The sequence below is a fragment of the Salmo trutta genome, chromosome 20 (assembly GCF_901001165.1).
Source record: "Salmo trutta chromosome 20, fSalTru1.1, whole genome shotgun sequence".
In the NCBI taxonomy this organism is placed as follows: domain Eukaryota; kingdom Metazoa; phylum Chordata; class Actinopteri; order Salmoniformes; family Salmonidae; genus Salmo; species Salmo trutta.
Window position 1 is genome coordinate 51763925 of NC_042976.1, and position 24995 is coordinate 51788919.

At 42.7% G+C, this 24995-nt stretch overlaps 1 protein-coding gene across 7 annotated transcripts in view; it reads left to right on the plus strand.

Annotated features, from left to right (window-relative positions):
* Nucleotides 1-24995, plus strand: part of nalcn (sodium leak channel, non-selective) — a 336159-nt gene that overhangs the window by 269690 nt on the left and 41474 nt on the right. For 5 of the 7 annotated variants that reach the window (XM_029703654.1, XM_029703656.1, XM_029703658.1 and 2 more), the window contains 8 exons: nt 606-742; nt 1324-1465; nt 1878-1951; nt 14742-14843; nt 15011-15080; nt 15700-15732; nt 15948-16039; nt 16452-16574. In XM_029703654.1, coding sequence (XP_029559514.1) covers nt 606-742; nt 1324-1465; nt 1878-1951; nt 14742-14843; nt 15011-15080; nt 15700-15732; nt 15948-16039; nt 16452-16574 — 773 coding nt within the window. The remainder of the gene's footprint in view (nt 1-605; nt 743-1323; nt 1466-1877; nt 1952-14741; nt 14844-15010; nt 15081-15699; nt 15733-15947; nt 16040-16451; nt 16575-24995) is intronic. The other 2 variants (XM_029703653.1, XM_029703657.1) reach the window with 1 other exon arrangement.

Sequence of the window (24995 nt, forward strand, 5' to 3'; positions counted from 1 at the left end):
TAGTAACACTTACACAGTAGGCTGGTTTTCCAACACAGATTAAGTCCTGAATTAAAAGCACTCTCTAGAGCCAGACATTTATGTTCCCATCCCTCACCTTTGTCTTAGCCATGGATCGTTGTATTTCTCAACTGTTGTGGAAACTACCATACCATTTCTCTAAACCAACAATAGCTATAAGAACATGTAAATCCTTCTCACCGAGTGAAGTGTATTTCTCTGTCTCTCTATGGCAAATTGAAGTGTACTGTATCCCTCTCTCCTTTTACTGCAAAGTCACTATCCCTCTCTCCTGAGCTAAATGAGATGTCAGTCTCTCTCTGTAGCTGTGAGTCTACTATTTTTCTCCGCAGCTAAATCCACTCTTTCCTTCTCTCACTCCATCCTTCTCTCCGAGTGAAGTATATTTATCTGTCTCTCAATGACAAATTGAAGTGTGCTGTATCCCTCTCTTCTGAGCTAAATGAGATGTCAGTCTCTCTCTGTAGCTGAGTCTACTCTCTCCCTCTTTGCAGACCACTTTCCTTCTCTCTATCCCTATGCCAAGTCTACTTATTTCCCCTCTCCATCCCTAAATCTTATTTCCATTCTCTCTCTTTCTGTAGCTGAAGCAAAGTGAGGCGAACGCAGATACCAAAGAGAAGCTGCCCCTACGTCTAAGGATCTTTGAGAAGTTTCCTAATCGGCCCCAGATGGTCAAGATCTCCAAGCTGCCTTCTGATTTCACTGTGCCCAGAATCAGGTACCCTAACTGGGATACATCAGGGGGACACAAGAAAGGACAGAACTTCTCTGACCTGGGTTCAGGTCAACACATTCTTTATAGTTTAAGAATAGTTTCAAGTTTTATTAGTTGTATGTATGGGATACACATCGTCCAATGAAATGCTTACTTGCATGTTCCTTGTCAATAATGCAATCCTTCTCGTTTGTCATGTCACTCTCCCTCAGAAAAGGCAAGTTGGTTTAAGATAGCCCCCAACACTTCCAATTTTGTGTCTGCTGTTTCTCTGAAATACTGTATCACCAAAAAACCTCTTGGTAAGTTTTCAATCCACAATAATAGCAGCTAGCAGCCACCCTGGATAGGACTATAATTAGGGCATTTCCTCATAGTAGAAGCCTTGTTTCTACAGGTTGAATACTGAACTGTAACCCTTTTAGGATGATGCAATACGATGATACAGTAATACATTTCATGTTTAAGAAGCTGATTAGTGCACAGCTGGGCCCTACCCTCTCGCAGACCTCCCTCTCTCTCCAGCCCATCACTTTGTCACAATAATCAGTCAGTCTGAATGTGTTTCTGTGTGTGTGTGACAGGGAGAGTTTCATGAAGCAGTTCATCGATCGGCAGCAGCAGGACACCAGCTGTCTGTTCCGCCGCCTTCCTTCCGCATCCTCCTCTTCCTGTGACCATTCCAAGCGATCCGCCATAGAAGACAACAAATACATGGACCAGAAGGTATACACACATACACACATGCACACATGCACGCAAACACACAGATGCACACACACACAAACACACACTCCAACAATCCACAGCTAAAACATCAACCAGAAGCCAGAAGGTACACACACTGTCTCTCTCTCACACACACACATATGCACGCAGGCATACACACCCTACCACGCTTCACAACAAGTACATTGACCTTAAGCCAGAAGGTACACACAATCTTTCTGCCTCTCATACACACACACAAAAAAAACCAGATGTTTACCATAGTGATAACACAACATTTTATCTGACAGTTAGAGGGCGATCAATACATTATGGGGATGTTTGCTTGCTGCTAGATGAAATGTGTTTGTATTTGATAACACTTTCATAATTTCTCAAATAATTAGTCTGTAACATCTGTTCTACAAAGCTCCGCAGGTCAATATTCAGTATCAGAGCTCGCAACCTCCTGGAGAAGGAAACTACTATCAATAAAATCCTCCGGTAAGAATGATTGATTCATATCCACACCACCGCCACCACAAGTCATTCTGTTTAGGTGACAGAAACATCAGATCTACTATGGCAGTTAGGTCATACCAAATATATGTTTTTATTTTCCTAACATCCAGTTCCAAGTCTTGAGTGCATACTGTATAGTTTGGAAGCGTCAAGAATCACCTTGCTATATCCAAGGACACTCAGTGCCCCCGTGCCAACAACGTCCATCATTTTGCAGAGGGTGGACTGTTGTGATTTTTTTATCTTCCTTGGTATAATTTTGGAGACTGTTAATGCTGGTCTTTAATGCCCTTTGTTAATTGAAGCCTTGATCCATTAAATCTTTCTCCTTCTGAAAGAAAAGAATAAGAACAAATTAAAAACATAAATTTACAAATTAAAACGGCAGAATATACCTTAAATACATTTTTATATGTCCATTTACAGAAGTGCTGCACCATGCCCTCTCAACCTCAATGGTTAACTTATAGAAATGTTGTATGATTTCCAGGAATTGTCACTAATGAAATAGATGCGTTATGAATGTACATTAAAGGACAATTCCACCACTTAATACCAGTTATTGTGCTGTTAGTATACAGCACCAGTCAAAAGTTTGGACACACCTACTCATTCCAGAGTTTTTCTTTATTTTTACTATTTTCTACATTATAGAATAATGGTGAAGACAAATAAGCTATGAAATAACACATATGGAATCATGTAGTAACCCCAAAAAATTATATTTGAGATTTTTCAAAGTAGACACCCTTTGCCTTGATGACAGTTTTGCACACTCTTGGCAATTCCCATTATAACAACCGAGTTTCATCTTAGCGACTGTCTTAAAAAACAGTCCAAACAACATGTATGCTTGTTAGAACACAACATTTATTATGAAATGTAATGGCAAATCTCTATGGAATCTTAGTCTCTCGTGATTGAAGCCTGTATCTTTGGTGCTAACATTAGCAATGCTAGCTAAGCAGCCAACCATGCTGCATCTGAAATAGTGTTTTCAACAATAACAACCAAATACAGATGCTCATTGACGCGCGCGAGCAGTGTGGGTGCAATGATTGAATAACATGTATGTGTACATTTATTTTGCAACACTCACGCACGCGACGTGAGCGTTGTGGTCAGCATATTAGATACTTACCAAAGAAGACTCACAGCTGTAATTGCTGCCAAAGGTGTTTCTAAGTGAGCTGAATACTTATGCAATGACTATATTTTATTTATAAAAAATGTATCCATTTTTAAAAAACAAAATAGATTTTTCTTTGAGTATTTTGCCTAGATTGTTGACAATAAAGGACAATTAAATCAATTTTTATCCCACTTTGTAACACAATAAAATGTGAAGAAATCCAATGGGTCTGAATACATTTACAAGACACTGTAGATAGCTGAAAATGACTATCCATAATTTATTTTATTAGTCGTCTCAGGGATCAGATTTCAAAAACAAAAAAAAGTTAACAAATTGTCCAAAACCCTCGTAATGACACTGTAAAGTGATAAATACAGTATAACGGTAAATAGGGTTGACAGGCAAGACAGAGACAGAGTAGGTTTCAGAGAAGCAATTTCCGGTTTTGTTCATCACTATGAGCATTGCCTTATTTCTATTACAGCAAATTGGATGACTTTCATTCATATTCCAAAACAAGAGTTTCTATTGGACGAATTCAGGTAGGTCTGTCCCCGTTTTGTTCCGTTTACTTCCGTTTAAGAAACATTTTTCAACAGAATCAACTGAATGAATACACCCCTGATCACCTGCACACACAGTTCACTTTCATAGCAGCTACATACAAACAACATCATCACTTTGCTCATTGTATAATTCCTTCTCGCATCTACGGGCTCTCCTCCTCCTCTAACCTTTTCCCTTTGCTTGTGAACATCAGTGCAGTGGTCTGTGAAACAGCTAACCGCTATACACAGCCTACATCGTTGTCACCAAATTTGCTAATGTCATAGTCAACATACACTATATATAAAACAAGTATGTGGACACCCCTTCAAATTAGTGGATTCGGCTATTTCAGCCACACCTGTTGCTGACAGGTGTATAAAATCGAACACACAGCCATGAAATCTCCATAGACAAACATTGGCAGTGGAATGGTTTTAATGAAGAGCTCAGTGAATTTCAACGTGGCACCGTCATAGTATGCCACCTTTCCAACAAGTCACTTCGTAAAAAGTTTTGCCCGGCTAGAGCTGCCCCGGTCAACTGTACAGTTGAAGTCGGAAGTTTACATACACTTAGTCATTAAACGAGTCATTAAAACTCGTTTTTCAACCACTCCACAACTTTCTTGTTAACAAACTATAGTTTTGGCAAGTCGGTTAGGTCATCTACAATTATTTACAGACAGATTATTTCACTTATAATTCACTGTATCACAATTCCAGCGGGTCAGAAGTTTTCATACACTAAGTTGACTGTGCCTTTAAACAGCTTGGAAAATTCCAGAAAATGATTTCATAGCTTTAGAAGCTTCTGATAGGCTAATTGACATAATTTGAGTGAATTGGAGGTGTACCTGTGGATGTATTTCAAGGCCTACCTTCAAACTCAGTGCCTCTTTGCTTGACATCATGGGAAAATCAAAAGAAATCAGCAAAGACCTCATAAAAAAATTGTAAACCTCCACAAGTCTGGTTCATCCTTGTTTCTTTGGCTGTGCCGGATTAAGTGATATGACATGCTTTTCTATAAATCATTTTTCTGTAATTAATATTACCTGATTAAACTAATCATGTAAATGTAATTAACTAGAAAGTCGGGGCACCCCGAAAGAATGTTTATAGAGCTGTTATCTTCCAAATAAGCAGTCAATTGTTAATTGTCACCTTATTCAGTCTCATCTGAAAGTTGTAAATTCTTGGTTATCTTCACGAACCCTGGCTAACAAGTTGAATCAGCAATACAAAATGTGGTTGAATTATTTATTTACTAAATACCTAAACAATCACACAGAATTACATATACACAGGATGGGTCATAAATGAAAAACATCCCTGGTGGACAGAACCATTATGATGGCTGGTTAAACAAAGAGAGGGGGTTGGCTTGAATGAAAGCGCAGGAGGACTGAAGAACAAAAGGGGAAAGCTATGCTATCATAAAAACAGAATCTTATGCATTCTAAGTAACCGCCCATTTGAAAAAGGAAAATGCAATAAATATTTACTCTGCGCTTCGGTAGGTTGGTCGTAGATAGAAGGCCGGGTTGTCCAGCAGGGATCTCTTGTCCTCTGAAGAATGTCTAGTGGTGAACTGGAGCGTGGTAGAATGGATCCTTTGTCCATCCTCTCCTAGCCCATGTTTACAGTTGCTGCGGCTAACTCAATCGGCTAGGAGGTATCACATCTTTTGTGAATAAGAGTTCAAAGTTCATACCCAGTTGCCATACTTTAAGCTCATGCTATATTCTGGCGGGTATAGTCAAAATTCATCCTTTCGGCATGTCAATCGTCATCTTCACGTTGAAATTCGATGCTAAGTTCGTTAGGTTATTATCTTAGCCCTTTCAATGTGGGGATCGTCGTCCTCTCGTCCTTGGAACAGAAGGTTGGATTTTCGTAAATTTTCGGCTTATACAGTGAGGGAAAAAAGTATTTGATCCCCTGCTGATTTTGTACGTTTGCCCACTGACAAAGAAATGATCAGTCTATAATTTTAATGGTAGGTTTATTTGAACAGTGAGAGACAGAATAACAACAAAAAAATCTGGAAAAACGGATGTCAAAAATGTTATGAATTGATTCGCATTTTAATGAGGGAAATAAGTATTTGACCCCCTCTCAATCAAAAAGATTTCTGGCTCCCAGGTGTCTTTTGTAAAAGTAACGAGCTGATATTAGGAGCACACTCTTAAAAGGAGTGCTCCTAATCACACTCTTAAAGGGAGTGCTCCTAATCTCAGCTTGTTACCTGTATAAAAGACACCTGTCCACAGAAGCCTTCAATCAATCAGATTCCAAACTCTCCACCATGGCCAAGACCAAAGAGCTCTCCAAGGATGTCAGGGACAAGATTGTAGACCTACACAAGGCTGGAATGGGCTACAAGACCATCGCCAAGCAGCTTGGTGAGAAGGTGACAACAGTTGGTGCGATTATTTGCAAATGGAAGAAACACAAAAGAATTGTCAATCTCCATCGGCCTGGGGCTCCATGCAAGATCTCACCTCATGGAGTTGCAATGATCATGAGAACGGTGAGGAATCAGCCCAGAACTACACGGGAGGATCTTGTCAATGATCTCAAGGCAGCTGGGACCATAGTCACCAAGAAAACAATTGGTAATACACTACACCGTGAAGGACTGAAATCCTGCAGCGCCCGCAAGGTCCCCCTGCTCAAGAAAGCACATATACATGCCCGTCTGAAGTTTGCCAATGAACATCTGAATGATTCAGAGGACAACTGGGTGAAAGTGTTGTGGTCAGATGAGACCAAAATGGAGCTCTTTGGCATCAACTCAACTCGCCGTGTTTGGAGGAGGAGGAATGCTGCCTATGACCCCAAGAACACCATCCCCACCGTCAAACATGGAGGTGGAAACATTATGCTTTGGGGGTGTTTTTCTGCTAAGGGGACAGGACAACTTCACCGCATCAAAGCGACGATGGACGGGGCCATGTACAGTCAAATCTTGGGTGAGAACCTCCTTTTTCTCAGCCAGGGCATTGAAAATGGGTCGTGGATGGGTATTCCAGCATGACAATGACCCAAACCACACGGCCAAGGCAACAAAGGAGTGGCTCAAGAAGAAGCACATTAAGGTCCTGGAGTGGCCTAGCCAGTCTCCAGACCTTAATCCCATAGAAAATCTGTGGAGGGAGCTGTAGGTTCGAGTTGCCAAACGTCAGCCTCGAAACCTTAATGACTTGGAGAAGATCTGCAAAGAGGAGTGGTACAAAATCCCTCCTGAGATGTGTGCAAACCTGCTGGCCAACTACAAAAAATGTCTGACCTCTGTGATTGCCAACACGGGTTTTGCCACCAAGTACTAAATCATGTTTTGCATATGGGTCAAATACTTATTTCCCTCATTAAAATGCAAATCAATTTATAACATTTTTGACATGTGTTTTTCTGGATTTTTTTGTTGTTGTTATTCTGTCTCTCACTGTTCAAATAAACCTACCAATAAAATTATAGACTGATCATTTCTTTGTCAGTGGGCAAACGTACAAAATCAGCGGGGGATCAAATACTTTTTTCCCTCGCTGTATCGGGGTGAAGTGAAGGGCGTGTTTCATAGTTTACAACCAATGTCTGTTCACTTCGGCTGCCTCTGAGTGAGCAGAGTTTACTCTATGACAAACCGTTCTCTCATTAAAACCTGTTCGGGATAGGGGGCAGTATTTTCACGTTCGGATGAAAAGCGTGCCCAGAGTAAACTGCCTGCTACTCGGGCCCAGAGTCAAATATTTGCATATTATTAGTGGATCTGGATAGAAAACACTCTGAAGTTTCTAAAACTGTTTGAATGATGTCTGTGAGTGTAACAGAACTCATATGGCAGGCAATAACCTGAGAAAAATCCAACCAGGAAGTGGGAAATCTGAGGGTTGTAGTTTTTCTTTCTAATCCCTATTCAAACTACAGTGTCTGTGGGGTCATATTGCACTTCCTAAGGCTTCCACTAGATGTCAACAGTCTTTAGAACCTTGTTTTATGCTTCTACTGTTACTGGGCAGAGAATAAGAGCCCAGTCAATCAGTGGACTGCCTGGGAGCAGTGAGTTGTTTACTACGCGAGCTTGCAGGCGCGCTGTTCCTTCTTTTTCCTCTGTACTGAATACGCTATTGTCCGCTTGGAATATTATCGAATATTTATGTTAAAAAGACCCCAAGGATTGATTGTAAACATCGTTTGACATGTTTCTACGAACGGTAATGGAACATTTTGACTTTTTGTCTCTGGTTTTACGCTCGCGCATTTTGCCTTTGGATAGTGATCTGAACGTGCGAACAAAAGGAGGTATTTGGACATAAATATGGAGTTTTTCGAGCAAAAAAAAAATTTCTTGTGGGAGTCCTGGGAGTGCATTCCGACGAAGATCAGCAAAGGTAAGTAAAGATTTATAATACTTTTTCTGAGTTTAGTTGACTCCAGAACTTGGCGGGTAACTGTATAGCTTGATTTGATGGCTGAGCTCTGTACTTAGAATATTGAAAAATGTGCTTTCGCCGTAAAGCTATTTTGTAATCTGACACAGCGGTTGCATTAAGGAGAAGTGTATCTATAATTCTTTCAATAACTGTTGTAAAGTTTATCAACGTTTATGATGAGTATTTTTGTAAATTGATGTGCTCATCACCGGAAGTTTTGGGAGGCAATACATTTTCTGAACATCACGCGCCAATGTAAAATGGGGTTTTTGGATATAAATATGAACTTTATCGAACAAAACATGCATGTATTGTATAACTTTGAGTCCTGGGAGTGTCATCTGATGAAGATGGTCAAAGGTTAGTGATTCATTTTAGCTGTATTTCTGGTTTTTGTGATGCCTCTCCTTGCTTGGAAAAAGGCTGTGTGGTTTTCTTGTCAAGTTGATGTCCTAACATAATCTAATGTTTTGCTTTCGCCGTAAAGTCTTTTTGAAATCGGACAATGTGGTTGGATTAACGAGAGTCTTATCTTTAAAATGGTGTAAAATAGGTGATTGTTTGAGAAAATTGAATTATGGTATTTTTGTTGTTTTGTATTTTGGGCCCTGATATTCCATTGGCTGTTGGCTAGGGGTCCTAGTTCCGCTAGCGGAACTCCTGTCCATAACAGGTTTTAAGAAGCTAAAATTACATTTAATCTTTTCACAAATAGTTTCATATTTAAACATTTAAATTGCACAACAATTCCATGTGAATCTGACAACTAGAATGTGTTGACTTTCCAAGATACAGTTTATGTCGTCCTATCATCAGTAATAATGTCTCAGACAGCAACTGAACTGCCATCATATTCATTAAGTACCAATGCATATTTTCAACTGTTTGGATTACCGAAATATGGTTACATTTCCCACCTTTTGATGTTACCAGACTCTCTATGTTAAACAAAGGCTTTCACAGAGTCACTCTATAAAGTAGAGAGAGAGAAAAGGGGAAAGGTATTTCTGGGGGTCATAAACCTCCCCCAACAGGCCAACGTCATGACACTTGGGAGCAATTTCCAAACGCCTGAAGGTACCACGTTCATCTGTACAAACAATAGTACGCAAGTATAAACACCATGGAACACCGCAGCTGTCATACCGCTCAGGAAGGAGACGCATTCTGTCTCCTAGAGATGAACGTACTTTGATGCGAAAAGTGCAAATATATCCCAGAACAACAGCAAAGGACCTTGTGAAGATGCTGGAGGAAACAGGTACAAAAGTATCTATAGCCTCAGTAAAACGAGTCCTATATCGACATAACCTGAAATGCCGCCCAGCAAAGGCAGAAGCCACTGCTCTAAAACCGCCATAAAAAAGCCAGACTACGGTTTGCAACTGCACATGGGGACAAAGATCGTACTTTTTGGAGAAATGTTCTCTGGTCTGATGAAACAAAAATAGAACTGTTGGCCATAATGACCATCGTTATGTTTGGAGGAAAAAGGGGGGCGCTCGCAAGCCAAAGACCACCATATCAACCATGAAGCACGGGGGTGGCAGCATCAAGTTGTGGGGGTGCTTTGCTGCAGGAGGGACTGGTGCACTTCACAAAATAGATGGCATCATGAGGTAGGTAAATTATGTGGATATATTGAAGCAACATCTCAAGACATCAGTCAGGAAGTTAAAGCTTGGTCGCAAATGGGTCTTCCAAGTAGACAATGACCCCAAGCATACTTCCAAAGTTGTGGCAAAATGACTTAAGGACAACAAAGTCAAGGTATTGGAGTGGCCATCACAAAGCCCTGACCTCAATTCCATAGAAAATGTGTGGGCAGAACTGAAAAAGCGTGTGCAAGCAAGGAGGCCTACAAACTTGACTCAGTTACACCAGTTCTGTCAGGAGAAATGGGCCAAAATTCACCCAAATTACTCTGGGAAGCTTGTGGAAGGCTACCCGAAACGTTTGACCCAAGTTAAACAATTGAAAGGCAATGCTACCAAATACTAATTGAGTGTATGTAAACTTCTGACCCACTGGGAATGTGATGAAAGAAATAAAAGCTGAAATAAATCATTCTCTCTACTATTATTCTGACATTTCACAATCTTAAAATAAAGTGGTGATCCTAACTGACCTAAGACAGGCACTTTTTACGAGGATTAAATGTCAGGAATTGTGAGAAAAACTGAGTTTAAATGTATTTGGCTAAGGTGTATGTAAACTTCCGACTTCAACTGTAAGTGCTGTTATTGTGAAGTGGAAACGTCTAGAAACAACAACGGCTCAGCCACGAAGTGCTAGGCGAGACAAGCTCACAAAACGAACTACTGAGTTCCAAACTGCTTCTGGAAGCAACACCAGCACAAGAACAGTTCTTGTCGGCTGGAGTAGTGTAAAGCTTGCCACCATTGGACTCAGTTTGGAGCAGTGGAAACATGTTCTCCGGGGTGATGAATCATGCTCCACAATCTGGCAGTCGGACGGATGAATCTGGGTTTGGCGAATGCCAGGAGAACGCTACCTGCCCGAATGCATAGTGCCAACTGTAAAGTTTGGTGGAGAAGGATTAATGGTCTGGGGCTGTTTTTCATGGTTTGGGCTTGGCCCCTTAGCTCCAGTGAAGGGAAATCATAATGCTGCAGCATACAATGACATTTTAGACGATTCTGTGCTTCCAACTTGGTGGCAACAGTTTGGGGAAGGCCCTTTCCCATTTCAGCAAGACAATGCCCCTGTGCACAAAGTGAGGTCCATACAGAAATTGTTTGTCGAGATGGGTGTGGAAGAACTTGACTGGCCTGCACAGAGCCCTGACCTCAACCCCATCCAACACCTTTGGGATGAATTGGAATGACGACTGCAAGCCAGGCTTAACGCGTTAGTAAACCCGAGAGAATCACGCAGTACATTGTACAGCTAGCAGTTTAGCAGTTACACCGGCGGGCCCAGGCGTCAATAAATTAATAAAACCAATAGCTTACCTTGACTTGGATGAGTTCCAGTGTTGGATAGCCTTAGCCAGCTAGCTAACATAAATAACATTCCTCTCTTTTTGAGCCAGGTGTTTGAGTAGGCTAAATTAGCTAGCTGCATTAGCTAGCTAAGTAAGTGAATTATTATTATTATTTTTTAAATATATCTAGCTCGCTCTCTCTGCTGCTTCTCCTACATTTTTAAGAAATGAATCTAATCAAAACTGCTCAACTATTGTCTTTCTCTCTCTTTGTGTCAACTATTCACCACATTTTATGCACTGCACTACTAGCTAGCTGTAGCTTATACTTTCAGTTCTAAATTCATTCTTTGATCCTTTGTCAGTTCATGCTGCAAGAGCTCTGATAGGTAGGAGGATGTCCTCCGGAAGTCATCAAAATTAAGTCTATGGAAGGTGGGAACCATGAGCCTCCTAGGTTTTGTATTGAAGACAATGTACCCAAAGGAGGACGGAAAATAGCTGTCCTCAACCTACAGCATGGTGCTACCCCAGAGAGTGTTGTTGAGGCTACCGTAGACCTTCATTGCAGTCAAAACAGTGTGTTTTGTCTTCATCGACCTAGCCAAGGCTTTCGAGTCTGTCAATCACCGTATTCTTATCGGCAGACAACAGCCTTGGTTTCTCAAATGACTGCCTCGCCTGGTTCACCAACTACTTCTCAGATAGAGTTCAGTGTGTCAAATCGGAGGGCCTGTTGTCCGAACCTCTGGCAGTCTCTATGGGGGTGCCACAGGGTTCAATTCTCGGGCCGACTCTTTTCTCTGTATATATCAATGATGTTGCTCTTGCTGCTGGTGATTCTTTGATCCACCTCTACGTAGACGACACCATTCTGTATACATCTGCCCATTCTTTGGACACTGTGTTACGAACCTCCAAGCAAGCTTCAACGCCATACAACACTCCTTCCGTGGCCTCCAACTGCTTTTAAATGCTAGTAAAACAAAATGCATGCTCTTCAACCGATCGCTACCCACCCGCCCGACTAGCATCACTACTCTGGACGGTTCTGACTTAGAAAATGTGGACAACTATAATACCTAGGTGTCTGGCTAGACTGTAAACTCTCCTTCCAGACTCACATTAAGCATCTCCAATACAAAGTTAAATCTAGAATTGGCTTCCTATTTCGCAACAAAGCCTCCTTCACTCATGCTGCCAAACATACCCTCGTAAAACTGACTATCCTACCGATCCTCGACTTCGGCAATGTCATTTACAAAATAGCCTCCAACACTGTACTCAGCAAATTGGATGCAGTCTATCACAGTGCCATCCGTTTTGTCACCAAAGCCCCATATACTACCCACCACTGCGACCTGTATGCTCTCGTTGGCTGGTCCTTTCTACATATTCGTCGCCAAACCCACTGGCTCCAGGTCATCTATAAGTCTTTGCTAGGTAAACCTCCGCGTTATCTCAGCTCACTGGTCACCAGGTATATTTCACTGGTCATCCTCAAAGCCAACACCACATTTGGCTGCCTTTCCTTCCAGTTCTCTGCTGCCAATGACTGAAACGAATTGCAAAAATCACTGAAGTTGGAGACTTATATCTCCCTCACTATCTTTTAGCATCAGCTGTCAGAGCAGGTTACCGATCGCTGCAGCTGTACACAGCCCATTTGTAAATAGCCCATCCAACCAACTACCTACCTCATCCCCATATTTGTTTTTGTTTTTCTGCTCTTTTGCACGCCAGTATTTCTACTTGCACATCATCATCTGCACATATATCACTCTAAATTGTAATTACTTCGCCACTATTGGCCTATTTATTGCCTTACCGCCTTACTTCATTTGTATACACTGTATACAGATTTTTTCTATTGTGTTATTGACTGTACGTTTGTTTATCCCATGTGTAACTCTGTGTTGTTGTTTTTGTCGCACTGCTTTGCTTTATCTTGGCCAGGTCGCAGTTGTAAATGAGAACTTGTTCTCAACTGGCCTACCTGGTTAAATAAAGGTGAAATAAAAAAAATAAAAAAATAAATACAATGTAGTATTGTTTTATCTAAAAAGGATAACTTTTTATGTTTCTCTGAGTAGGATTGTTCTCCCTTCCTCCTCTGAGGAGCCTCCACCGCAGTCAATAGACATGAAATCATAAAATTACACAAACTGTGTAGGACATCACTAAATACTTAAATGTGCGAGTTACTGTCCTCAAGATGGCACATTTCTATGATTTGCAATGTTAAATAACATTAATATATGAGAACAATATTTTTGTGAACCATTGTTTCATTTTGGAAGAAACATGATCTGGGGAAGGGCAATACACAGTGCCTGATTTCATAGACTATTTTTAGAACTTAAATTCCTGAGAAACAACACATTTTTCTCAACATTCAACCTTCATAGATATTTGTTGAGTGAGATATTCCTTTAATGGTATTTATCAATGTTAATTACACCTTCATGAATGTGCTGTGAATGCTTAATCTATGCTGATAATAATTGCTTAATGTATGCAACCTTTAAAGAAAGTGTTAAAAAATTGCTTTTGTGTCTTTCCACTGGTTTTCTGTATCAATTGCCATTATAGAGAACTAGCGTAGCACTTCTGATGTTCTTATTCCAAAGGACACCCATCCTGAGGAGAGACCCACAAATTAAAAAGCCTGATTTAGCTGCTGATATTACAAATTAAATTCTGAGTCATAGGAAACACAGCAGAGCATTGCCATTATTTCTCTGGCATGCATTACCTTCACAAACATGCACACAACCATGTACACACATGGCTTGTACCAAAAAGCGTATGCTGAGTGGATACTTTGAGGGCCAACTACTGAAAGCGCTCCATCCCCGGTGTCCAACACCATATACAGCAAGAACGCATGTCTTGTACATACACAAGCACGTGTACTCACGCACACGCACACACACACGCCTGACAGATTCACCTGTGTGATCTATTAATTGGATGATTAAACATCTGGCACAGCGGTAGATTAGCCAGACTAGTGTGTGTGTGTGTGTGTGCGTGTGATCCTTCCACTCTTTCTCCTAAGTTGCCAAACAGACACTACATCTGAAGTCATCACACGTATCGTCTGGCCCGCCCACCCTCTCTCTCTCTATCTTTGTCACTCATACGCTCCTTCTCACACACTCACAAGCAACACACAGACACACACACTGCTGAAGTCCAGTTAGTCATTAGCTGGGTTCTGGAACATGACTCTGCAATTACCTCACATAAACAGGATGTCCTAATCGCTAGAGTAACTAATATAGAATGATAATGTGAATAGGGCCTGCTTTGGATGAATAGCCTGTTTGACTGCTGAGGGGAGGGAGAGAGGTGTATTTGCATGGATATTCGTCATGTTTTGCTGTCAAAGTACCCAACCTGACACACAACACACATCACAGGCTGGGACTGCCCCTGGAGCATTTAGCGTTTAAGTGCCTTGTTCAAGTGCACAATGGCAGTATGAAGTATATGGGATATTGAAGTCGGTAACTCTCCAGGTGCCAGCTCACTCCCTGCAGATTTCTCCCTGTCAGTTCAGGGATTCGAACAGGCAACCCTCCTCTTACCATCCATTCTCTTTAACTTCGAGGCCCCATCACTATTTATTTTTGTCTATTTTGACTATGTTGTGTGTATTTGGACTGTGCTGTGAATGTGTCTCCTATTCTGTGTGTTTCAGGGCTTGTACCAGACAGCGTATGCTGAGTGGATCCTTTGAGGGCCAACCACTGAAAGAGCGCTCCATCCTCAGTGTCCAGCACCATATACGCCAAGAACGCAGGTCTTGTACACACACAAGCATGTGTACTCACGCACGGGCACACACACACGCACACGCACACTGATGCATGCAAAAACAGGCAAGCATGTGCACCATGCACATATACACACACACAATCTCACACCAATGGTATATTTCAAAGCTCTGTCCCTGTGCTCTCTCTCCAGGTCTCTGAGACATGGCTCCACTAGTCAGAGGATCAGCAGAGGAAAGTCCCTGGAGACACTCACACAAGATGTGAGAAACACACACACACACACACACACACACACACACACACACACACACACACACACACACTGTTAGGAATGGAGGTATTTAATGCTTAGTCGAACAGGACACTTACATTTCCACATCTCATCCCTAGCGGGCAACAGCCCAGGGTCAGATGCTTGGCGAGCGCCAGTAAGACTTGATCAGTGATATCGGTGTGCTTGCTGTTTACCTACACTATTCTGTAAAATAACATAAATGACTTTTCCTGCAGGCACAAAATCCTCTCACAGGCTCTCAATTTAGCATATTTAACTGCCTGCTGATTGGTCATCAATGGGCTTCAAATTGTTGGGTAGGTTAGGCCACCAGAACATTCACACATGTCTGGAGTTCACAAAGCCGTGGAAGTGAAGCCCACACAGTTTCAATGTTATTATTTTAAACTGATATCAGTTTCGAAAAAATGCAACTGATATCGTTTTCCATATTGGTGCCCATCACTAATAATTACTTTGTGTATGTATGTGGTGTGGGTGATTGGCATCTTACCTTTTGTCATGGCATGCATTTTTGTTTCTTTTTGTACATATTATTATTTTGTCACCATGAACATTGCATGCTGCTTTGGCTGGCCGACTAGCGAGAGTCAGAGCAGAGATCGCACTGGCACCCGGTAAGTACACTACCACCCTAGGACATGCATTCAACACCGGTCCACTCACTCTTACTTTCACGTCTCATACACACAGTTATATCAGGTTATGGACCAGGTAGTCAGGCTAGGACCCCTAGGCATAGCAAAATGGGACATATTTGAAGGCTGGCTAGATTTTGTAACACATACACACAGTCACACACACCCTGACCCTTCTTTCCTCTCCCTTGTAGCATTCCAGTACAGTGCGTTATCGTAACGCCCAGCGAGAAGATAGTGAGATCAAGATGATCCAGGAGAAAAAGGAGCAGGCCGAGATGAAGCGGTATACACACACACACACACACACACACACAAACTCTCCTTCGCACACACGCACACACACACACACACACACACGCACACACACACACACATAGTGTGTTGTGCCCAGTAAAGAAACACTAAACAGGCCACTCACCAATTTACAGTCAATCATCAATCTACAACCCTTTGATATTTTCCCACTCTCAGCAACTTAAGTCCTTTGCTCCACTCTTGATCCTTTGAAGTTTGCTTCATTATTTGTTTGACAAATTACCCTGCATTTTAAGGACAGAATGAAATGATCATGTCTTCTTTTCCTGTGTTACCTATGTGTTGTTATCATTGTGTCTGTTTACATTTTGTGTGCGTGTGTACGTGTTTGTGTGTACGCACATGCATGTGTAACTTTGTTTGTGCGTGTGTGTGAGCAGGAAGGTCCAGGAAGAGGAACTGAGGGAGAACCATCCTTACTTTGACAAACCTCTCTTCATTGTGGGGAGAGAGCACCGCTTCAGAAACTTCTGTAGGACTGTAGTGCGGGCACGCTTCAATGCGTAAGTGAAGACAATTACTTGCCCTGAGGCTGTAGACCAGAGGAGAACGACTGCCCCCTCTCAATGAAGCCACGGAAGTTCAAGGCAGACCATGGTACTGCAGGCATTATTTGCAGAAAACAGGATCCCCCATTATGCTGAATAGAAAAATGGCAATCTCTGTGGTCAATCATTGTATAAGTAAAACCTATTTACAATGCAATCATGGTGCCAATAATTGTTTCTATTACACCAGATGGTCCTTGAATTGCACACAGAACGAGTTATAAGGATAATTGAGTTGCTAATGGCAGCCTACAGTACCCTGGTCGGACTTCAACTTGAGTTACTCAATGAGAGGGTCACTTGCTGGAGTAGCTCAAACTGCGTGTGTTATGTCTCCATGAGATGCCATCTTAACCGACTTCCTTTGGTTTCAATGCTCTATTAATGAACTATCTATTCAATTGACTATCTGCATTGACCCTTTTATTTAATGGATTTTTGCACTGACTATTCACACTCACAGGACTCCACACAGTCACACACACACACACAATTCATTTGCTCACACACATATAACACGCAGACACATTCATACTGACAATACACACGCACACCCACTCACATACAATCATCATACACACTACTGCTACTCTGTTTATCATAATCCTGATACCTAGTCACTAGGGATGTAACGATTCACTGATACGGTCCCTGATTCAAATGTTTAAGATATGATTGCATCGGTCCGCGGACCCCAAAACCGATCCAAATGTAGCATGCATCGGTAAGAATTTTTTTCAAACGTTGTGTATTGCAAATAAGAAATGTTTTGGGCTCTTTCTTTCTACCTTCTGAAAATACCTAATAATTCAGCATGCCAAACAACCCTAGGGAATATCAGTAGCCTAGTCAAACGGTACACTTTGCCCAGCTCCGCTCTGAAGAGCGCGAGGTAGACGGCCTGTTCAAATGCTAAAGTGGCTTGTGGAATATTAGGCTTTATTAGTTGAGTGACAACAGTTGAGTGACAGTTTACATTTACATTTAAGTCATTTAGCAGACGCTCTTATCCAGAGCGACTTACAAATTGGTGCATTCACCTTATGATATCCAGTGGAACAACCACTTTACAATAGTGTATCTAAATCTTTTAAGGGGGGGGGGGTTAGAAGGATTACTTTATCCTATCCTAGGTATTCCATAAAGAGGTGGGGTTTCAGGTGTCTCCGCTGTCCTGGCGTCGTGAGGGACCTTGTTCCACCATTGGGGTGCCAGAGCAGCGAACAGTTTTGACTGGGCTGAGCGGGAACTGTGCTTCCTCAGAGGTAGGGAGGCGAGCAGGCCAGAGGTGGATGAACGCAGTGCCCTTGTTTGCGTGTAGGGCCTGATCAGAGCCTGAAGGTGCGGAGGTGCCGTTCCCCTCACAGCTCCGTAGGCAAGCACCATGGTCTTGTAGCGGATGCGAGCTTCAACTGGAAGCCAGTGGAGAGAGCGGAGGAGTGGTGTCACGTGAGAGAACTTGGGAAGGTTGAACACCAGACGGGCTGCGGTGTTCTGGATGAGTTGTAGGGGTTTAATGGCACAGGCAGGGAGCCCAGCCAACAGCGAGTTGCAGTAATCCAGACGGGAGATGACAAGTGCCTGGATTAGGACCTGCGCCGCTTCCTGTGTGAGGCAGGGTCGTACTCTGTGAATGTTGTAGAGCATGAACCTACAGGATCGGGTCACCGCCTTGATGTTAGTGGAGAACGACAGGGTGTTGTCCAGGGTCACGCCAAGGTTCTTAGCACTCTGGGAGGAGGACACAAGGGAGTTGTCAACCGTGATGGCGAGATCATGGAACGGGCAGGCCTTCCCCTGGAGGAAGAGCAGCTCCGTCTTGTCGAGGTTCAGCTTGATGTGGTGATCCGTCATCCACACTGATATGTCTGCCAGACATGCAGAGATGCGATTCGCCACCTGGTTATCAGAAGGGGGAAAGGAGAAGATGAATTGTGTGTCGTCTGCATAGCAATGATAAGAGAGACCATGTGAGGATATGACAGAGCCAAGTGACTTGGTGTATAGCGAGAATAGGAGAGGGCCTAGAACAGAGCCCTGGGGGACACCAGTGGTGAGAGCATGTGGTGCGGAGACAGATTCTCGCCACGCCACCTGGTAGGAGCGACCTGTCAGGTAGGACGCAATCCAAGCATGGGCCGCGCCGGAGATGCCCAACTCGGAGAGGGTGGAGAGGAGGATCTGATGGTTCACAGTATCAAAGGCAGCAGATAGGTCTAGAAGGATGAGAGTAGAGGAGAGAGAGTTAGCTTTAGCAGTGCGGAGAGCCTCCGTGACACAGAGAAGAGCAGTCTCAGTTGATTGACCAGTCTTGAAACCTGACTGATTTGGATCAAGAAGGTCATTCTGAGAGAGATAGCAGGAGAGCTGGCCAAGGACGGCACGTTCAAGAGTTTTGGAGAGAAAAGAAAGAAGGGATACTGGTCTGTAGTTGTTGACATCGGAGGGATCGAGTGTAGGTTTTTTCAGAAGGGGTGCAACTCTCGCTCTCTTGAAGACGGAAGGGACGTAGCCAGCGGTCAAGGATGAGTTGATGAGCGAGGTGAGGTAAGGGAGAAGGTCTCCGGAAATGGTCTGGAGAAGAGAGGAGGGGATAGGGTCAAGCGGGCAGGTTGTTGGGCGGCCGGCCGTCACAAGACGCGAGATTTCATCTGGAGAGAGAGGGGAGAAAGAGGTCAAAGCACAGGGTAGGGCAGTGTGAGCAGGACCAGCGGTGTCGTTTGACTTAGCAAACGAGGATCGGATGTCGTCGACCTTCTTTTCAAAATGGTTGACGAAGTCATCTGCAGAGAGGGAGGAGGGGGGGAGGGGGAGGGGGATTCAGGAGGGAGGAGAAGGTGGCAAAGAGCTTCCTAGGGTTAGAGGCAGATGCTTGGAATTTAGAGTGGTAGAAAGTGGATTTAGCAGCAGAGACAGAAGAGGAAAATGTAGAGAGGAGGGAGTGAAAGGATACCAGGTCCGGAGGGAGGCGAGTTTTCCTCCATTTCCGCTCGGCTGCCTGGAGCCCTGTTCTGTGAGCTCGCAATGAGTCGTCGAGCCACGGAGCAGGAGGGGAGGACCGAGCCGGCCTGGAGGATAGGGGACATAGAGAGTCAAATAATGCAGAAAGGGAGGAGAGGAGGGTTGAGGAGGCAGAATCAGGAGATAGGTTGGAGAAGGTTTGAGCAGAGGGAAGAGATGATAGGATGGAAGAGGAGAGAGTAGCGGGAGAGAGAGCGAAGGTTGGGATGGCGCAATACCATCCGAGTAGGGGCAGAGTGAGAAGTGTTGGATGAGAGCGAGAGGGAAAAGGATACAAGGTAGTGGTCGGAGACTTGGAGGGGAGTTGCAATGAGATTAGTGGAAGAACAGCATCTAGTAAAGATGAGGTCAAGCGTATTGCCTGCCTTGTGAGTAGGGGGAGAAGGTGAGAGGGTGAGGTCAAAAGAGGAGAGGAGTGGAAAGAAGGAGGCAGAGAGGAATGAGTCAAAGGTAGACGTGGGGAGGTTAAAGTCACCCAGAACTGTGAGAGGTGAGCCATCCTCAGGAAAGGAACTTATCAAGGCGTCAAGCTCATTGATGAACTCTCCAAGGGAACCTGGAGGGCGATAAATGATAAGGATGTTAAGCTTGAAAGGGCTGGTAACTGTGACAGCATGGAATTCAAAGGAGGCGATAGACAGATGGGTCAGGGGAGAAAGAGAGAATGTCCACTTGGGAGAGATGAGGATCCCAGTGCCACCACCCTGCTGACCAGAAGCTCTCTGGGTGTGCGAGAACACGTGGGCAGACGAGGAGAGAGCAGTAGGAGTAGCAGTGTTATCTGTGGTAATCCATGTTTCCGTCAGCGCCAAGAAGTCGAGGGACTGGAGGGTAGCATAGGCTGAGATGAACTCTGCCTTGTTGGCCGCAGACTGGCAGTTCCAGAGGCTGCCGGAGACCTGGAACTCCACGTGGGTCGTGCGCGCTGGGACCACCAGGTTAGAGTGGCAGCGGCCACGCGGTGTGAAGCGTTTGTATGGCCTGTGCAGAGGGGAGAGAACAGGGATAGACAGACACATAGTTGACAGGCTACAGAAGAGGCTACGCTAATGCAAAGGAGATTGGAATGACAAGTGGACTACACGTCTCGAATGTTCAGAAAGTTAAGCTTACGTAGCAAAAATGTTATTGACTAAAATTATTAAAATGATACAGTACTGCTGGCTGGTGAAGTAGGCTAGCTAGCAGTGGCTGCGTTGTTGACTTTGTTTGAAAGTGTAGCTGGCTAGGTAACCTCGATAGTTTCAGTACAGTATCATGATACAAAGGCAACTATGTAGCTAGCTAACATAACACTAATCAAGACGTTCCTTTGTAATGTATTTAGTTTCTACAATGCTGCTCGTCGGTAATAGTTGGCTAGGTTTGGAAATGGCGTCGCGGGGGACGAAAATAGCTGGCCAGCTAACCTCGATAATTACTCTAAACTACACAATTATCAAACTATGACAAACTATGGCAAAGACAACTTATTGACTAAAAATGACTAAAATTATACAGTACTGCTGGCTGGTAAAGTAGGCTAGCTAGCAGTGGCTGTGTTGTTGACTTTGTTTGAAAGTGTAGCTGGCTAGGTAACCTCGATAGTTTCAGTACTACACCTTATCATGATACAAAGGCAACTATGTAGCTAGCTAACACTAGCTAACCTGGCTAGCTAACCTCGATAATTCTTATTTTCAATGACGGCCTAGGAACAGTGGGTTATCTGTCTTGTGGGTTATCTGTCTTTTACTCTAAACTACACAATTATCTTAGATACAAAGACAGCAAAGACAACTATGTAGCTAGCTGACACTACACTAATCAAATCGTTCCGTTGTAATGTATTAGTTTCTACAGTGCTGCTAGTCGGTAGAAGTTGGCTAGCTAGCTAGCAGTTGTTGACTAAGTAGGAGAACTATGGCGCGGAGCGGCGGACGAAAATAGCTGGCTAGCTAACCTCGATAATTACTTTAGACTACACAATTATCTTTGATACAAAGACAGCTAAGTAGCTAGCTAAAAAAATGCTCAGATCAAACAAATCAAACCGTTGTAATGAGATGTAATATTACCTGCGGAGCAGAGTGCAGCACGACGAGTTGAGTGACAGTCTAATTTGCTGGGTTATTAGTATCTATGCAATTTTGAAGAAGTAAGCTATACTTTTTTAATTGTTCAGGTTCACCATCAGCAATAGTTATGGTAGATTTGCTTTAAACAATCAGTGTATATGGTAATTTTTGACATACAGGGTAAAGTTAATTTCATATTGAGGAATCTCTTTTGTGAGGCGCACTGCATGGCCAAAGCGGGAGGAGAAAAGAAGCTCACGAAAAATGTCCAAATGGTCAAAACCATTTGATATTGAGATGGAAGTGAAATTCAAAGTTGTGCTACATATTAATTGAATATGTCATAGCTTATTTGTAAACAATAAATATTGATAGATTACTAGCTCAAACACTTAAGCTGCAAAAATGACAAGTTAATTAGTGGGTGATGGTAATTTCAGAACCAAAGTGGGGGGACAAAAAACATAGACTACATTGCCCTCCCTAATCTGATAGTAGTAGTGGGGTGGTAGATACCTAGTATCCCTTATGGCTCAGATCAGTTGCCTACATAGTATACACACCATAGACACACACACACACACACATTCACACACACACACACACACACACACACACACACACACACACACACACACACACACACACACACACACAGTACATACACACACAGTACACACACAGTGCATACACACACACAGTACACACACACACAGTATACTCACAGTACATACACACACACACACAGAGTGGAGTAGCCTAGTGGTTAGAGCATTGGGCTAGTAAGTTCGAATCCCCGAGCTGACAAGGTACAAATCTGTCGTTCTGCCCCTAAACAAGAGAGATAACCCACTGTTCCTAGGCCGTCATTGAAAATAAGAATTTGTTATCAACTGACTTGCCTAGTTAAATAAAGGTACATAAAGATAATAACAGTACACACACATTACACACACATACACACACAGTTTATACACACAGTAGATACACTATAGGCATAAATGATTACAGTAAGATGCTGAGTGTGAGGTTTTCCCTGCGCTCTGTGTTCTCTCACCACCTACAGCTCTCCCCAGCAGCCCAGAGGCTATTTGACTGTGTGGGAAAGCCCTGGCTGTCTATAACCCCTCTATTGATCTAACACACACAAACACAGAAGTCAGCTCAGACAGATCTAGCTCAGAGAGGCCCACCTCATCAGCAGCAGAGTTTTGTTTAAAATGGAAAATGAATGTGTTAGTGCATCGCACCGAACCGAATCGATTAATTCTCCAATCAAACCGAATCGCACCGAATCGTTTCAAACTGATACGCATCATTCCTGTATCATATCGTAGCTCCCTTTATCTAGATACCTATCGAAACATCTTGAAAGGGGGAAAAAGCATATCACTACTAGTCACCTAGCAGCAATCAATCAAATGTATTTATAAAGCTTTTTCATCAGACGTTGTCACAATGTGCTTATACTGAAACCCTTTAGGAGAAAGCCCTGCCAGTTGTTTGCTTAGAGAACGCCAAAGAGCAAGCAATGCAGATGTAGAAGCACGGTGGCTAGGAAAAACTCCCTAGAAAGGCAGGAACCTACGAAAAAACCTAGTGAAGAACCAGGCTCTGAGGGGTTGCCAGTCCTCTTCTGGCTGTGTGTGTGGAGATTATAAGAGTACATGGCCAACCTCTTAAGGGTCAAATAATAATCACAGTAGTTATAGAGGGTGTATAACAGGTCAGCACCTCAGGAGTAAATGTCAGTTGGCTTTTCATAGCCGAGCATTCAGAAGTTGAGACAACAGGTGCGGTAGAAAAAGAAAGCGCGAGAGAGAGGGTCGAATTAGCAGGTCTGGCATGACGAGATCAGGGTCCAGAGTAACACCAAGGTCCTTCACAGTTTTATTTCAGACAACATTACAACCATCAAGATTTGTCAGATCCGACAGAAGATCTCTTTGTTTGAAGGAAAACATTTGCCACTATCCACTTTATTATATCTGAAACACAGGCTTCCAGTGTAGGCAATTTTGGGGCTTCACCATGTTTCTTCGAAATGTACAGCTGTGTGTCGTCTGCAGAGCAGTGAAAGTTGACATTGTGTTTTTTCAAATTACATCACCAAGATACAGTGCAGTGCCTTCAAAAAGTATTCATACCCCTTGACTTATTTCACATTTGTTGTATTACAGCCTGAATTCAAAATGGATTAAATCTTTTTTTTCTTTCACCATCTACACACAATACTCCATAATGACAAAGTGAAAACATGGTTTTAGAAATGTTAGAAAATTTATTGAAAATGAAATACAGATATCTCATTTACATCGGTAAATCTCATTTACATCGGTAAATCTCATTTACATAGGTAAATCTCATTAACAGTCAATAAATGTTAGAATCACCTCACTTAGAAACATATTTGGCAGCAATTACATCTGTGAGTCCTCTTGGGTAAGTCTCTAAGAGCTTTCCTCACGTGGATTGTACAATATTTGCACATTATTATTAGACAAAGTCTTCAAGCTCTGTTAAATTGGTTGTTGATCATTGCTAGACAGCCATTTTCAAGTCTTGCAATAGAGTTTCAAGCCGATTTAAGTCCTTAACGATTACAAGCATAACATGATGCAGCTACCATGCTTGAAAATATGAAAAGTGGTACTCAGTGATATGTTGTTTTGGATTTGCCCCAAACATAACACTTTGTATTCAGGACATGAAGTTCATTTCTTTGCCGTTTTACTGTAGTGCCATATTGCAAACAGGATGCATTTTTTGGAATATGTTTTATTCTGTACAGGCTTCCTTCTTTTCACTCTGTCTTTCAGGTTAGTATTGTGGATTAACTACAATGTTGTTGATCCATCCTCAGTTTTCTCCTATCACAGCCATTACATTATATAACTGTTTTAAAGTCACCATTGGCCTCATGGTGAAATCCCTGAGCGGTTTCCTTCCTCTCCGGCAACTGAGTTAGAAAGGACTCCTGTATCTTTGTAGTGACTGGGTGTATTGATACACCACCCAAAGTATAATTAATAACTACACAATGCTTAAAGGGATATTCAATGTCTGCTTTATTTTGATTTTGACCCATTAAGCAAATTCTTACTCCTGAATGTATTAAGGCTTGCCATAACGAAGAGGTTGAATACTTACTGACTCAAGACATTTCAGCTTTTCATTTTTAATTAATTTGTCAACATTTAAAAAAACATAATTCCACTTTGACATTAGGGGGTATTGTGTATAGGCCAGTGGCACATAATCTTTATTTAATCCATTATAAAATCATGCTGTAACACAA